At 39.0% G+C, this 16,447-nt stretch overlaps 1 protein-coding gene across 50 annotated transcripts in view; it reads right to left on the bottom strand.

Annotated features, from left to right (window-relative positions):
• The window catches only part of TRDN (triadin), a 950,114-nt gene that overhangs the window by 471,167 nt on the left and 462,500 nt on the right, over nucleotides 1–16,447 (bottom strand). For all 50 annotated transcript variants that reach the window (XM_053710723.1, XM_053710722.1, XM_053710726.1 and 47 more), the window contains exons 21-23: nucleotides 15,806–15,835; nucleotides 4,887–4,925; nucleotides 4,535–4,567 (exon numbers count right to left, since the gene is read on the bottom strand). In XM_053710723.1, the coding sequence (XP_053566698.1) occupies nucleotides 4,535–4,567; nucleotides 4,887–4,925; nucleotides 15,806–15,835 (102 nt within the window). The remainder of the gene's footprint in view (nucleotides 1–4,534; nucleotides 4,568–4,886; nucleotides 4,926–15,805; nucleotides 15,836–16,447) is intronic.

Below are 16,447 nucleotides of genomic sequence, written 5' to 3'. Positions count from 1 at the left end.
TCTTTATAACTTATAGTAAGATCAGTGCATTTGGTACACATTCTAAGAGGGGGTTCCACAATGACTTCTAAACATAATGAACAAGGAGTTTCCTCTATGTCAGACATGTTTAACAGACTAGCAATGAGACCAGCAAGCTTGGAAAACACTTTAAAAAAGCAGAAAATAAAAAACGGTACTGTGCCTTTAAGGGAAAAAAAACAAACACAAAAACTGCAAAACAGTGAAAAAAAGCAGTTAACTCTACAAAATTTTTACAGTGTGTATAATAGACTAAAATAGCATTGCACCCACTTGCAAATGGATGATTAACCCCTCAGGCTCAAAAACGAAGCAAAAAAACGGTAAAACCGTTATAACAGTCACAGGCAAACTGCCACAGCTCTACTGTGGCTCCTACCTTCCCATAAAACGACCTTTGTAGGCACAAAAACCCCTTACAGAGGTCCAATATGGCAGGGGACTCCTTCAGGGAAGCTGGAGGTCTCAGAATGTAAAAACTACTGCGCAATTAGAGCGTGAAAATAGGCCCCTCCCACCATGCACTCAAAGTGAAAGGGCCATAAAAAACTACTCCAAGGAGAAATCTAGTCAGCCATGTGGAAACTAGGCCCCAAATAAATATTTATCACCCTCAGTAAAAAACGTTCTTTATATATCATGCAAACGTTTTACATACTAAGCCATAAGAGCAAGTAATATGAATATTACCCTTTACTGTAAGCATGATGCCAGTCGTTTATTAAATCACTACAATCAGGCTTACCTTAAATATATCAGGTACTGTCAGCATTTTCTAGACCTTATCATCTCTCTAGAAAAAAATATACTGCACATACCTCAGAGCAGTTAAATCTGCAGGCCGTTCTCCCAGCTGAAGCTTTCCCATACTCTCCAGTTATGTGTGAGAACAGCAGTGGACCTTAGTTACAACCTGCTAAGATCATCAAAAACCTCAGGCAAAACTCTTCTTCTAATTTCTGCCTGAGGTAAAAAACAGTACAACGCCGGTACCGTTTAAAAATAAACTTTTGATTGAAGATAAACTACACTAATTCACCACATCTCTCTTGATACTTCCTTTCTTGTCGAGAGCTGCAAGAGAATGACTGGGGGTGGCAGTTAGGGGAGGAGCTATATAGACAGCTCTGCTGTGGGTGATCCTCTTGCAGCTTCCTGTTGGGAAGGAGAATATCCCACAAGTAATGGATGAATCCGTGGACTGGATACACCTTACAAGAGAAACAAGACTAATAATGGCTGCGGTCTGGTTTTTACGCTGAAATGGCCATTCTTTCAGCGTTAAAACCGGAACGCAAAACTTGTAATCTAGGTGTTTGTTAATATAACTAATACTTATGCATAATTACTATCACAGAATTTAAATTAAAAGTAGCTAGAGCTCATGTTTGTCCACCATTATTAGGTATAGAGCATTTGAATAAGCAACTTGTGTTGTTTAAGGATTCATTTGACTACACAGGAAATTTTACATTTAATTTACATCATAATTAGTGCAAACAATTTAAATAAATTAAAATAGAAAAATTAAAATAGAAAAATTTAAATACTAAATAAAAAATAAAAAAAATGGTGACTTTTAAGACATTTTGTAAAGGAGAGTCCCTTAGCCATGTGCTTACAAGGTCAGTTATGAACTTTGTTTTTATGCAGGGACTTAAGTTAGCATAAGATTAGTTAGTGTTTTAGACTAAAAATGATTTTTTTTTTATTGTGTACAATGTTATCTATGAATGTATGGACCTGTGGAAATCAGTAAGTTACCCTTTAATCAAGTTTTGTATATCATAGCAATCAATTCTAGTTCTAGACATTAGAAACTACCGCTGACTGACCTATCCATAATATAAATAATTTATAGTCATCAACAGTGATCTTGGATAAAGAATAACATATATATTGCATATTGAAGAAATGCATATAACCATAGCTTATAGGCATGTGTTTTGTGCTCCTATCATTTATAAAATAGTATTTCTTAAAGTAAAAATCAATTCTAGTTCTAGACATTAGAAACTATCGCTGACTGACCTATCCATAATATAAATCATTTATAGTCATCTACAGTGATTGGATAAAAAATAACACATATATATTGAATATTGAAGAAAGGCATATAACCATACCTTATAGGAATTTGTTTTGTGCTCCTCATCATTCATAAAATAGTATTCCTTAAAGGGACACTAAACCCAATTTTTTCTTTTCTTTCATGATTCAGATAGAGCATGCAATTTTAAGCAACTTTTTAAATAAACTCCTATTATCAAATTTCCTTCATTCTCTTGCTATCTTAATATAAACAGCAGGAATGTAAACCTTGAAGATCTGGCTCATTTTTGGTTCAGAACCTTGGTTATGCTTGCTTATTGGTTTGCTAAATGTAGCCACCAATAAGCAAGCGCTATCCAGGGTGCTGAACCTAAAATGGGCTGGCTCCTAAGATTTAAATTTCTGCTTTTTAAATAAGGATAGCAAGAGAACTAAGAAAAATTGATAGTAGGAATAAATTAGAAAGTTGCTCAATATTGCATGCTTTATCTGAATCATGAAATAAAAAAAGTGGGTTTAGTATCCCTTTAAGTAAAATGCATGCAGAGATCTGCTAACATCCGTTTTCAAGAATAATCTTAACTAAGTCTGTAATCTGATAAATAAATTCTTAATAAAAGTTTATTTATCATCTGTCATCTTTCTACACCCATAAGGATATACTCCCTTTAAAATACTTGTATCAAAATGAATACGCTTATATCATTTATTTAATTAATATTACTTAGTACAGATTAAAATGTTTAAATTGTTATTCCAAAAGCCTGGTTTGACTTTACATCTCTTATGGTGCACATTAGAGTAAATCCACCCAAAAACTATCATCATGGGGATGATATACAAAACTTTGTTCACATTGGCTTTAATATAATCTGTGCAATCTGTATTTTATTAGAGATTTATATTCTTCATATCATGTTTTCATGAGTTTATTAAATAAAGGAGCAGAGGACTTTTTGGAGAGGAGCACTATGTGGAATATATTAATAGCAATAGCAAGTTGCACGCATATATTAATTTCTATATATGCATAAAATGTTGTTCTTTCCAACTTGTGATAATCAAATACTGTTGGAAGTTGAAGGGTGAGAGATAGTAGATATCTGGTCATGCCACATGAAGTCAGAAAACAGTATAGGCTCCATGACATTAGTTATTACAAAGACTTCCATTATTACATAGATCATAATTAAGCAAAAAGGACAATAGGAATTTTGAAGTTGCTGCAGATGTGTCATGTGAAAGTACATCTCATTGTGTGTTCCCAACAGTCACTTATCTGATGTAATAGCTATTACATTTATTAATAATTAGTGTGAGTTAACAATCGGATATATACTAACTGGAATACCACACATGAACTCTACACCAATTTGTCACTCAAAAATTGGAGCATTTAAAGAGATTGGCTCCAATGAAATAAGCTTCTATCTTCAAACCTTGTAGAGGGCCTGATATTCGAAACGATATGTAAAACAGAGACTCCTACATTACAATACAATGTCTAAAAAAAAATCCCACAGATGTTGCCTGTTTTTTCTCCATGCCGGCGAGGTTTTGAATATCAGGCCCAGAATAACTCCTACTATAAAAGATACCAGCATCATAAAAATCTTTTAAAATGTTACTTAACAAATTCTTAAAAACGAAAAAAAAACACCCTCTATAAAACTGTCCACTCTAACAAATGCACAAACTTGCTATCCAAGTTGTTGTAATTATTATTTTCCTACATTGCTAGTTGTTCATGTTTGTTGTGTGAGTTATAATGTTTCATGTACTGGGCTAGATGTTAATACCAGGAACATCCACTGGCTATCAGCTATAAAATATAGCCTCAATAACTTAATCACATAGACATGTACAAATTCTATTTGCCAGAGACGAAGAAGGCCCCTATTAAGGATTTGTCTTTATGAATGTATAACTTGATAATAGCCTTTTTATTAGATCCAAGATAATCAGTATTATTCTGATGACCCACAAAAACAGCTCACACTTTCTAAAATAATGACAGGCAGTTTAAATTAAAGTGTGAGCTTAAAGTGCTAATTTGTGTGCTGCTTTCACTTATGGTACAAAATATGTTTTACAACCTATTTTAGACATACAAATATTTTCATCTTTGTTTATATAGATCTATAGATAGATAGATGATAGATAGATAGATAGATAGATAAATAGATAGATAGAAAGAAAGATAAATAGCTTTACTGTAATTGCACTTAAGATGTACTTTTAAATAGGTTGAAAGGAACTTTCTAGATACCTTAGACTAGCAGTAACAAGTATCTGCATGCCATCTTGAGGCAAAAGTACTGAACTACAAAAAGAGTTACAAATATATTGTGATCTGAATACATAACACAGTAGCTATATATAAAGATACTGAATAGAGTTACTGGCATGCTACTAGAAAATGTATTTATGATGTACAGTATATATATTTATAGATTCTTACCTGGGACTTTTTCTTTTACAGTCTTTGCCAAAACTAGAAAAGAAAATGATAGTAGTATTGAGTATAAAAATCATTTAAAAAAATTACATTTATACTTTATAATTTAAATTAGACTTTATAACATCAGTTGATGTCCAGTGTTCATTTTAATTCACATTAAAATGCTGTATCAGATGTAATGCATCCCATAAACAGGAAACTGAAAAACTAACTAGAACCATATGTGTTAAAAATACATGTCAGAATCAGTAAGCCATATAAACTATGTTAACATTTCTAATATGGATACATATTTGTTATTCAATTAACATTATTATTATAGTTTACTTTAATATTATATCATATTATTTACCAGCAGATGCAGCTTTCTCTACTTTTTCTGTTTGTATTTCTAAAAAAAAAAAAAAAAAAAAGTAAATTAAACAAAATGAAACATGAGTTGTATGATCTTACATCAGGCATAATTAGCAGTTGCATAGCAAATGATGGACACATAGCAGCAAGATGTATATTTAAATGTATTATAGCCTTTTATAACTGGACTAGTCCTAAAGCCCGTTCACACAGGCCATTTTTTGCAGTACAGCGGTCCCACCCCTTGCTCTCTCCCTCCCCCTCTCTTTTGCTCTCTCTCCCCCCTCTCTTTTGCTCTTTCTCTCCCCCTCTCTTTTAAGCTCTCTCTCTCCCCCCTCTCTTTTGAGCTCTCTCTCTCCTCCTCTCTTTTGCGCTCTCTCTCTCTCCACCTCTCTTTTGCACTCTCTCTCTCCCCCTCTCTTTTGCACTCTCTCTCCCCCCCTCTTTTGCGCTCTCTCTCCCCCTCTCTTTTGTGCTCTCTCTCCCCCTCTCTTTTGCGCTCTCTCTCTCCCCTCTCTTTCGCGCTCTCTCCCCTCTTTCGCGCTCTCTCCCCTCTTTCGCGCTCTCTCTCTCCCCTCTCTTTCGCGCTCTCTCTCCCCTCTCTTTTGCGCTCTCTCTCTCCCCCTCTCTTTTGCGCTCTCTCTCCCCTCTTTTGCGCTCTCTCTCCCCTCTCTTTTGTGCTCTCTCTCCCCCCTCTCTTTTGCACTCTCTCTCCCCCCTCTCTTTTGTGCTCTCTCCCCTCTCCCCTCTCTTTCACGCTCTCTCTCCCCCCTCTCTTTTGCGCTCTCTCTCCCCCCTCTCTTTTGTGCTCTCTCCCCTCTCTTTTGCGCTCTCTCTCCCACCCCTTGCTCGCTCTCTTTCCCCCCTCTCTTTTGCTCTCTTTCTCCCCTCTCTTTTGTGCTGTCTCTGTCTCTCCTCTCTCTTTTGTGCTGTCTCTGTCTCTCCTCTCTCTTTTGTGCTGTCTCTGTCTCTCCTCTCTCTTTTGTGCTGTCTCTGTCTCTCCTTTCTCTTTTGTGCTGCCTCTCCTCTCTCTTTTGTGCTGTCTCTCCTTTCTCTTTTGTGCTGTCTCTCCTCTGTCTTTTGTGCTGTCTCTGTCTCTCCTCTCTCTTTTGTGCTGTCTCTGTCTCTCCTCTCTTTTGTGCTGTCTCTGTCTCTCCTCTCTCTTTTTTGCTGCCTCTGTCTCTCCTCTCTCTTTTGTGCTGTCTCTGTCTCTCCTCTCTCTTTTGTGCTGTCTCTGTCTCTCCTCTCTCTTTTGTGCTGTCTCTGTCTCTCCTATCTTTTGTGCTGTCTCTGTCTCTCCTCTCTCTTTTGTGCTGTCTCTGTCTCTCCCCTCTCGTTTGTGCTGTCTCTGTCTCTCCTCTCTCTTTTGTTCTGTCTCTCCTCTCTCATTTGTGCTGTCTCTGTCTCTCCTCTCTCTTTTGTGCTGTCTCTGTCTCACCCCTCTCGTTTGTGCTGTCTCTGTCTCTCCTCTCTCTTTTGTGCTGTCTCTGTCTCTCCTCTCTCTTTTGTGCTGTCTCTGTCTCTCCTCTCTCTTTTGTGCTGTCTCTGTCTCTCCTCTCTCTTTTGTGCTGTCTCTCTCTCCCCCCTCTTTTAATCCCCCGTCTCTCTCTCTCCCCCATCTCTTTATCCCCCATCTTCTGCTCTGTTTCGTCAGTTGACCCCGCCCATGATGCACCAGCTGGCCACGCCCATGACGCACCCGCCAGCCACGCCCATGGCGCACCCACTGACCACGCCCACGACACACCCGCGGGCCACGCCCACTCCACCACACACTGACTCTGACGCTAGATGCCAGGTCAGTCGGAAAGGTCAGGTGTGTTTGTCCGCGCGCGCAGTCTCTACTGCGCATGACAGCTTCAGACAAACACACTTGGCCTTTTATAATATAGGATACCAATCTCACACAAGGCACTTTCATTTAAGTACAGCAATCACAGGTGGCAATGTATATATTAATTGGTCACTTGCTGCTATAACATAATGCATATTATACAAAGCCTAGTTTGAAAAAGATATATATATATATGTATGTTACTGTATATATAAAAAGATCGGTCACCTATACTTTCTATATTCACTGGAGTAAAAAAAGCCTCAGACATCTGGTGCTGTCTAAAGTACTTAGAAAATGGTTTACAACATCTAAATCTTTCTTTTTACATAGCAAGTAGTAATACATGAAGATTGAAAGCGTTATTATGGAAAGAGAAAATAAAAAAAGACAACACTTGGTTTCAAAAAGTATTTCTAATTCCTCTACTAGAAAAAAAAAAGAGATTAACATGTTTGCCACCAATACCTGATAAAAGATATTCTCACATTCTGAGCTTTTTACATGATGTTTATAAATGTGTAAACATGGCTGGGCAATCAAGTACTTTATGATAAAATACTTAGGGCTCGATTTATCAAGCCCTCTGCCTCCTGATGATGGCAGGTTCTCAGAAGATAACTTGCCGTCACGATTTATCAAGCACCGGTCATCAGACAATCTTGTCCGACTGGGGAGATTGACAGCTCCTGCTCGCACGTGATTGACTGTGCTCTGGCAGGGGTCGGGATTGCATGTAAGCGCAAAATATCACTTGTGTGCAATATTAAATTCCGGCAGCGGATTGCTGCCCACCATATGTCCGCCCCTGTCCGCCCTTGCTTGATAAATCGAGCGCTTTACACACAAACATAAACAATTAAACACATAATTTTCACTAGTTCACTAATCCTAGACGAGTTAGAAATTGCAGCAGATGAGTAAAATATTGGGCTTTTTTTCTTAAAACGGTTATAGTCCACAGCTTCATTCATTACTTTTGGGAAATACAGAACCTGGCCACCAGGAGGAGGCAAAGATACTCCAGCCAAAAGGTTTATATACCTCCCACACTTCCCTCATCCCCCAGTCATTCTTTGCCTTTCATCACAGGAGGTTAGCAGAGAAGTGTCAGAAGATTTTTGAGTAGTCTTTTTTGGAGTATAGTACTCTTCGAGATGATACTGGAGTTTTAAGTAGTCCTTTCAGCCTCTCAGTGAGAGCATGGATGAAAGTTAGAGTCCGGAGATGCAGGGAGAGTCTTTCTGCGAAACCATCCCGACTCATATTAACAGCTCCATAAGCAATCAGCGTTGACGAGTTTCGCTGCCTGCTTTCTTCACTCAAGTCCATGTCAGAAGCGATGCTACTATATGTCAAACTTGAAGGGCCATGTTACTGTTCCATGGTGTAGATTCCGGTAAGATTGTTTAATTTTCCTTTTTTATTGTGATGTAATGTAAATAATAGTACAGGGTCTCAGTGGCACTCCTTTATCTTTATGGAATCAAGGGTTAATATTTCCTGAGGGGGGTTATTGAACAGTGGGGGACTTTATGTTTGTTATGTGATTCTGTCTGCTTATGTGTAGAGATGTTGGGGCTCATGGCTGCTGCGCAGTTCCTGTGAACTGGCGCACTTTTTCTTTTGGCCTACATGTTGCACCTCGTGAACGAGCGTGGTAATGTTTTCATTCTCCATTTCTGTATTTGTGACCGAGTGTCTGTGGAGAGGGTCTGTTCCTCTAATTGTCTGGGTCATAGGAGGTGGTGAGTGCCCCAGTCATTGGGGGTGTAAGGTGCCAGTTGTTTTTGTCCATAATTTAATTAGTCAAGCTATGGAGGATTCAGATTTTTCAGAGAATTATTTCTCTGATTCGGATTCTGTTACTTGCGTAGATTGTGGGGAGGCCAGGGTAATCCAGCCCAATCAATTATGTTCCATATGCCGTAATAAAATGCTCTCTCCTCCATCTGGGGAGAGGTTAGAGACGGCTGAGCCATCCGCCTGTGACGATTCTGTGTCCCATGAGGTGCGTTCCCTAGTATCTTCTGTTCCTACACAGGCAGTTGTCCCAAATACCATTAGCCCTTTTCCGGAAGGAGGTTTATTTCCACCAGAGGTTACTGCACGGTTTCGCAGGGCCATATATTTGGCGTTGGCACACTTACACCTTCCTGATTGCAAGCAAAGAGTTTATTTGTGTCCTCCTAACCTGGGTACGTCAGGTGCGAGTTCGATTATATCGGATCTTTCCTCTGGGGAAGCGGTTATCACTGAGGCTTCAGGGGTACAACCTTAAGGGTCGGGGACATTTGGTTGCCCTGCCGGAGGTAGATTTTGCCTTTAGGTTCAGACTGGCGCGTCTGTGTGTACTGCAGTGGCATGTGTTGGCAGGATCCATGTTCTGATTTGTCAACGGATCCTCATCCTTCTGAATCAGATGGCGAACAGCGCTAGACGAGTGGAGGGACAAGATCCTACTCCTGGTCGTCTTGTTTTGTGTGCCTAAATCCCAGTTCTGAGCTCTAGAGGAATAGGGTATCTGACAGGATGGTCCTGTTAGTGTTTTTGTTCCTTTTTGGCGTTCACCTGCGGGTGCTGCCCACTTTCTTTTGATCTGATTAGGATGTGTTTTATTTATTTTATTTTAGAGCTCGTGACTGTTGTAGATTTTGCCTTTTAGGAAAAATTATTTCTTCTCTGGGATTTTGATGCTAGTGATTTTATGGTCGCGTTAGTTTTTACTTCCGGTGGAAGTTTAAAAAAATAAAATAATAATAATTATATTTTGTGACAATGTTTAAGCCCCAGAGCCTATTTGTCTGTTGTTTGTCTGTTTGTTTAGTCTAGCCCTGCTAGGGTTTAGAAATTTCAGTTGGCCTTTGAACAGTTCAGTTGTACCCTGGATATCAGGCTGGTCCTGGTTGGGTACTAGTCACTCTGTTCTTTTGAGGCTTATATCAGACATATTGTATCCTTGACAACAGGCTGGTCCTGTTTGGGTACTAAGTTTGCTTACTTCTTGTTAAGAGGTTGTTTTCTTGTGTTTACAAGTTATTGGAGGCCCTTCTTTCCTAGGTGTCAGGCTGGTCCTAGTTTATACGAACCAACGTTGGTTCGTACTCAATACTAAGTGTTTTGTCCCTGCATAGCTTGCATGGCTAGCTGGGTTTACGAATCCTGCTGTGGCAGTATATTTGTAGTTCCTGAGGTCCTTTGGACAGAAGCATGAGTCCTCTCTTCTGAGGGGGATCAGATGACTGCTTGGATATCTTCAGTACCTGATGTAGGGGGTGATTGTTCCCCTCTATCGGTACTCCTTTGTGGATCGAATTGTCCTATATTTAAGATCTCCTTCACAGTGCTTTTCTCCTCTTTTTTGAGGATTTCTGTTCTTTTCGCTTCCCCTTGCCTTTTGGGGTAGGACTTCCGGTCATCTGGTTGAGGAGACCCGATTCTTCTGGACCGCTTTTTCCTTGCAGTATCCTCTTTTTGATCCTTATACTTGGAGATCTGGGGGATTGTTATGCAGTCTCTCTTGCCATCGCCTGCTATAAGTTTTTAGTATGTTCGTTCTTTTGTTAATTCCTTGTGCTATAGGTTTTCTGGAGTTGATCCAGCCTGGATCTTTAGAGACTGTCATATTCTCTTAATCAGGGATTAATTTCCAAGGTTAGAGTTCTGATCTCTTTTGGCTCCTTCTTTTGTCTTTGGACTTTGTAGGTTTTATCCTAGAAGCCCTTTGGGGCTGAGTTAAAAGTCACTGGGATACATCTTGAGAGATCAGAGTTCAAGACCCCATGGGGGTTTGGCAGTGATTGCATCAACTCATTAAGCCTGATGAAACAGCCACTGGTGGGCTGAGAAATGTGTTGCAATTGTTTTTACTTATTTTAATAAAGTAAGTTTTATTGATACTTACCACTTGCCATATCATCTTTGTTCCCACATCATTAATCTGAGATTGGACTTTGGAAGTTCCTGACCCCTGAGGGATAAGTCTTCTGGGTGACCATATTGATCCCAGCTTGCCTCTATAGCACCATGGGAGGTGCTCTACCAAATGTGAGTGTATTTTTACCTTTACCTCTTATTGTTGTTCCAACAATACTAGGCCATATTGGCACCCCTGTGTATTTCTATATAATCCTCTGCAGAGACCCAGGTACACACCACAGGCCAGTCTGGGTGACTGATATTGATCCCAGACTGTACCATCTACACCACTAGGGGTGTTTGACCATATGTGAGTGTATCCATTAACACTTATTATAAATCCTGTTCCAAACAATATTGGGCCATGTGGTGCTTCTGTTTCTTTTTTGTTGTTTTCAGAATACTGACCTTTGGATCGTGGTCATGATCCTCAACAGTTAGCTGCCTCAGCTGGCTCAGAGTTTTTACTAGTATACACATTGATGAGTGTCTCAATATTGAGTCTACCCTTAAACATTTTTTAAATTTTTATTCTATATTGTCAATAATTTTTTTTATTATTGCATATATGTTTATTCTATTTTTAATTTATTATTTTCACTAGATTCGATACTGTGTGTTTATCCTGATCCACTAATTTTTATGGGTATCATATATCAGTGACCATTTAAATACAATTTGAAGACCTTAGCATTAGTAATCACTCCTATAGGTCTATCTGTAAAACATTAGAATACTCGTAAACAGAGGTACTTAGAACTGTTGGTGACACAAGGGCGCCCCCTATATAACCCTTATCCTTAATTTCCAGAAAGAGTAACTTGTGGTAGTTCCGCAAGGTTTTACCTTTTGATCTGGCTCCTGGTTTTGGGTGTCCGGATTTTTAACCTAACCCTTGTCTTTGACTTGGCATATGGTTAATCTGTTTTCCAGATTTTAATAGTCTTGGCTATGTCCAGCATCCGGTAGCAGGTTTGGTTTTCCAGGCTTAGGGAACTCTCTTTATTCCTACTGGGGTGGTTCTTTTTCTCTATTTTGGAGAGATGGAGTTTTTCCTGGGATTTTCTCTGCTGGAGTATTCCTGGGTTTCTTAGTTTTCCTTCTATTTGGAAGAATCTGGTCTACTGCACCTTTCCAGTTGGCTCCTCCGGAGGTAGTTTTCCTCTTCTGACTCTAGGAGTTCAGTGGATGGAGGGTTTTTCTTGTCTGAAGTGTACCCTCCCTTCGGGTTTCTGAGGGTAGGTAAGGATAAGTATCCTGGAACCCTAGCTAGTCTCTCTGGGTGTCAGTGTCTCTTTCCTCCTTCTTTTCCTTTAGAAATTGTGGCCGGAGATTCGTTATCTGATCTCTGGGCCTTGTTGATGCTGGAATGTTTTAATCTCTCTTTTCCTTTGGAGCTTGCCAGTCCCTTTGTGGTAGTCAGTTCGATTGTTGTAGGGGTCAGGAATTTGGACATCGACTTGTCTCCCGAGTGATACTTTCCTTAGGTTGGGAGACCTTCCAGTTGGTTCGGGAACCTTCCCTTAGCGGGTAATTGGTTCTTCCTTGTTGGTCAGGGTGTTGTCCTCCCCTTCCCAGTTTTCTAGTAGGGGGGAGTTGGTCCGCCCTGCTTTCTGAGTTTTTCTCTTGTTCCTTTCCTGGAATGTCCTGGTGCAAGTTTGCTAGCTACTCGGTTGGCTAGTTATTATGGTTTGACATTTAGTCTGACTGCCTATCTGAGAGAAGCCTGGAGCTTTTGTTAGGGGTGTAAACATATATTACTATTCTGTTCCTGTTCTGCTCCCGGGTTTTTTTTGGACCTACGGGTGTTCAGTTTCTCTGTACCAGATAACTGTCTATGGTAAGATAGTTTTTTTCTATGTTTGTCCTTCCGGGACTTCGGTTCTGGTTAAGGTTTTAAATTGGTTCCTTTTGGATCCATGTAGGAGGTGGTCTGGAATATTTCCTTTCTTTGCTCTCCTCTGTCGGTAGGGTATTCCCTATGGGGTTTTGTCCTCTTACAGCCTGGTAGTCCGCTCTTTTTTGAGTTATGCCAAGGGGCTCTCTCACTGTTTTGTCCTTGAATTTTCGGGGATTGTTTCTAGAGGTTCTTTCTGACCTTCTTATCTGATTCTTCCTTTCTTTTTAGTTAGGTAAAATGTGGTGTGGGGAGTTTATTTGTTGTTTCCCTTGCCATTGATCGGGGAGAGGGTTTAATTTTGTGTGCTTCTGTTAAGTGGGACTTTTGTTTCCTCAGAAGTTTTTGTGCTCAATGGAGTCCAGAATTTATGAATGATCGCAAACAGGGATCCTTATGGTTCCAAATGATGGGCAGTTTTCTTGTCCTCTTTCCATGTTTTGTTTCTTCCTGCTACTGTTGAAATAGTTTTTTGTCTGGAATCCGAGTTGTGCAGGTTAAGGTGCCATCAGAATGGGCCGCCTCTTTGTAACCCGCTCGTTTTGCATTCAGTGTTCTCTATAAGCTTGGGTATTGATTTCCCAAAAGTAATGAATGCAGCTGTGGACTCTCCCCGTTTGCAGATTTCTTTCAATGTTTTTTCCTCTGAAACTGTCTTGCCTACAAATTATTTACCACACAGACTTGAACTTTGATTCCACTTCCCTCAACTTCTGTTTCACAATCTCCTTTTTAGACTGTAACCTTTAGAGCATTTAAGATTCTAGTGACTATGCTCAAAATCAAGGTCCTCTTCTCCTGTATTATATATTTGTTTAAAAAAGTATTGTCAATATTTCTTGTACGTAATATATCACTGTAAAGTACTGAATAAAATGGTGGTGCTTTATAAATAATAAATGAACAATTTAAAGAGAAAAGAAGCATTGGTTATTTTATTCCATGCTTAAAGAATGACACAAGTTGCACCAAAGCTCTGGTTAAATGCTTTTTTAATTAATTTAAGTGCATTAACATCACTTGTGCACTTTCAATGCTACTGATTTCATATGGATATTCCTGTACACAATGTATCACTTTAGCAAGTACATTATTAACATACTGATACGTTTCTTGCTAATATAACAAGGAATAAACTAAACATGGTATCAAATACACATTTATCTAAAGAATTCCACTTAGCTCCAGGGAGCACTTAGTGCCAAAGCACGATCCCAGATTACAACTGGTGAAAGTCCTTATGGAAACTCTGGGCACTTAGTGTATCCAACACGCTCCAGAGTCCCCAAGTCTTTAGCATTAGTGCTGTTAGGGGACAAATACTTTTCCGGTAACACAGGGCTTAATACCTCTGCTGCTCAGTCAATAGAATTTGAACACCCTCTATTGCAACACACTTGCAGACTATGCCACTTCCACTTGTTTGCTCACAGCTTTTCTTGTTGCTGTTTAAAAGTATAAAGGGGTTACCTCCGTTTCTTGACTGACAAGCAGGTTTGATTACCTGCCGGTTATGCCGCTTGAATCCTCCGTGCTAATAGCGGTGTAAGTATAACTTTGCTATTTCAAAACAAGGCACAAAGTTGCAGCTCTTTGAACATCACATATTCATGCCAGAGTGATGACGCATTTCGCCCTTCCCACAACAAGGCTGGCTTTGGGCTTCATTAGATACTCCTCCTTCCTAGCAGATTAGCTTTATGTGCACAGCTCCGCTATCATTGGCCAAAAAATGGATTACATGTAAAACTGTTGGGGTTATCTACCTACTTAATTGTTCTTGCCCCCTTTTCTATGTTGGTAAAACTAAAAGAGAGTTCAAAGAGCGAATAAAAGAACATAGAAATGACATCAAGGATAGCCCAATTGCAAGGAGCTGCAACTTTGTGTCTTGTTTTGAAATAGCAAAGGTATACTTACACAGCTATTAGCACAGAGGATTCAAGCAGCATAACCGGCAGGGAATGCAGTAATCAAACCTGCTTGTCAGTCAAGAAACGGAGGTAACCGCTTTATACTTTTAAACAGCAACAAGAAAAGCTGTGAGCAAACAAGTGGAAGTGGCATAGTCTGCAAGTGTGTTGCAATAGAGGGTGTTCAAATCCTGTTGACTGAGCAGCAGAGGTATTAAGCCCTGTGTTACCGGAAAAGTATTTGTCCCCTAACAGCACTAATTCTAAAGACTTGGGGACTCTGGAGTGTGTTGGATACACTAAGTGCCCAGAGTTTCCATAAGGACTTTCACCAGGTGTAATCTGGGAGCGTGCTTTGGCACTAAGTGCTCCCTGGAGCTAAGTGGAATTCTTTAGATAAATGTGTATCTGATACCATGTTTAGTTTATTCCTTGTTATATTAGCAAGAAACGTATCAGTATGTTAATAATGTACTTGCTAAAGTGATACATTGTGTACAGGAATATCCATATGAAATTGACAGCATTGAAAATGCACAAGTGATGTTAATGCACTTAAATTAATTAAAAAGGCATTTAACCAGAGCTTTGGTGCAACTTGTGTCATTATTCAAGCATGGAATAAAATAACCAATGCTTCTTTTCTCTTTAAACTTTTGGCACATTGCAAAGGTGAGCTTTTTTTTACCTTGATTGGGTGTGACAGCCTAGTCCAAAACAAACAATCATTATTCAGATAGGGCATGTAATTTTAAACAATTTTCAAATGTACTTCTATCACCAATTTTGCTTTGTTCTCTTGGTATTCTTAGTTGAAAGCTGAACCTAGGAGGTTCATATGCTAATTTCTAAGCCCTTGAAGGCCGCCTCTCATTATAGGGCATTTTAACAGTTTTTCACCACTAGAGGGTGTTAGTTCATGTGTTTCATATAGATAACACTGTGCTCACGCACGTGGAGTTTCTAGGAGCCAGCACTGATTAGCTAAAATGCAAGTCTGTCAAAAGAACTGATATAAAGGGCAGTTTACAGAGGCTCAGATACAAGGTAATCACAGAGGTAAAATGTGTATTAATATAACTATGTTTGTTATGCAAAACTAGGAAATGGGTAATATAGGGATTATCTATCTTTTAAAACAATAAATATTCTGGTGTAGACTGTCCCTTTAAATAAGAAATCATTCTGGTATTTTTCCCTCTGTCTGGACAACCAAACTGCATTTGCAGTCTTTTATGCAATTGCAAATATTTTTACATTGTTAAATGCAGTGCAAGAAGCAACAATACAGCAAAGGTAATAACTGCAAAGCAGGGGACATATAAATGCATAAAGCAATCAAAGAAATATCTTACTTTTTTCTTTAATGGACTTAGAAGGTTTGTCTGGAAAAAAAACACCTACATGTTTACCTTTTCGCTTCAAAACTTTACAGTTGCTTCCATAAATGTAGTCCTTTGTAAAATATGTTGTTTTTGTAAAATAAGATGTTTAACATGTTTACATTTTTATTATTGTTTAATCACAGGACACCGAACTACAACCCACAGGACACATCCAGCGCAATAATGGGGCAATAAACTCTATAAAATACACGCTACCTCGAAAGGCATATTCAATGCAAAGAACAGTCTCAGAATAATAAAAAATATATTAGTGGTTTAAATAGTGTACATATAATATTTTAGTGTTTATAGGACTATGGGAACCTCCATGTTGTAACTAGCAAACACACGACGGACTCCAGCACTCCAATGAATTAAAAGGCAATGTTTATTAATAAGAGCATGTTGTAACTAGGGATGGGCGAATGTTTTGCAACATTCCAAAAATGAAACAAATTTGAACACATTCGTTCGTTCTAATTGAATTTCGAATGTTTACATAACATTCTAACATTTGATTTTCGAATGTTCGGTTTCTAATTTTACGATTACATTCGAAAATATTCGTTTTGAAAAATTCAAATTTATATTGTAGTATTTCTAATGCTTTCT

This window comes from Bombina bombina, chromosome 4, assembly GCF_027579735.1.
Source record: "Bombina bombina isolate aBomBom1 chromosome 4, aBomBom1.pri, whole genome shotgun sequence".
NCBI lineage: Eukaryota > Metazoa > Chordata > Amphibia > Anura > Bombinatoridae > Bombina > Bombina bombina.
Note: the sequence above shows the minus strand (reverse complement) of the source record. Positions and strands in the feature narration are given on the sequence as shown.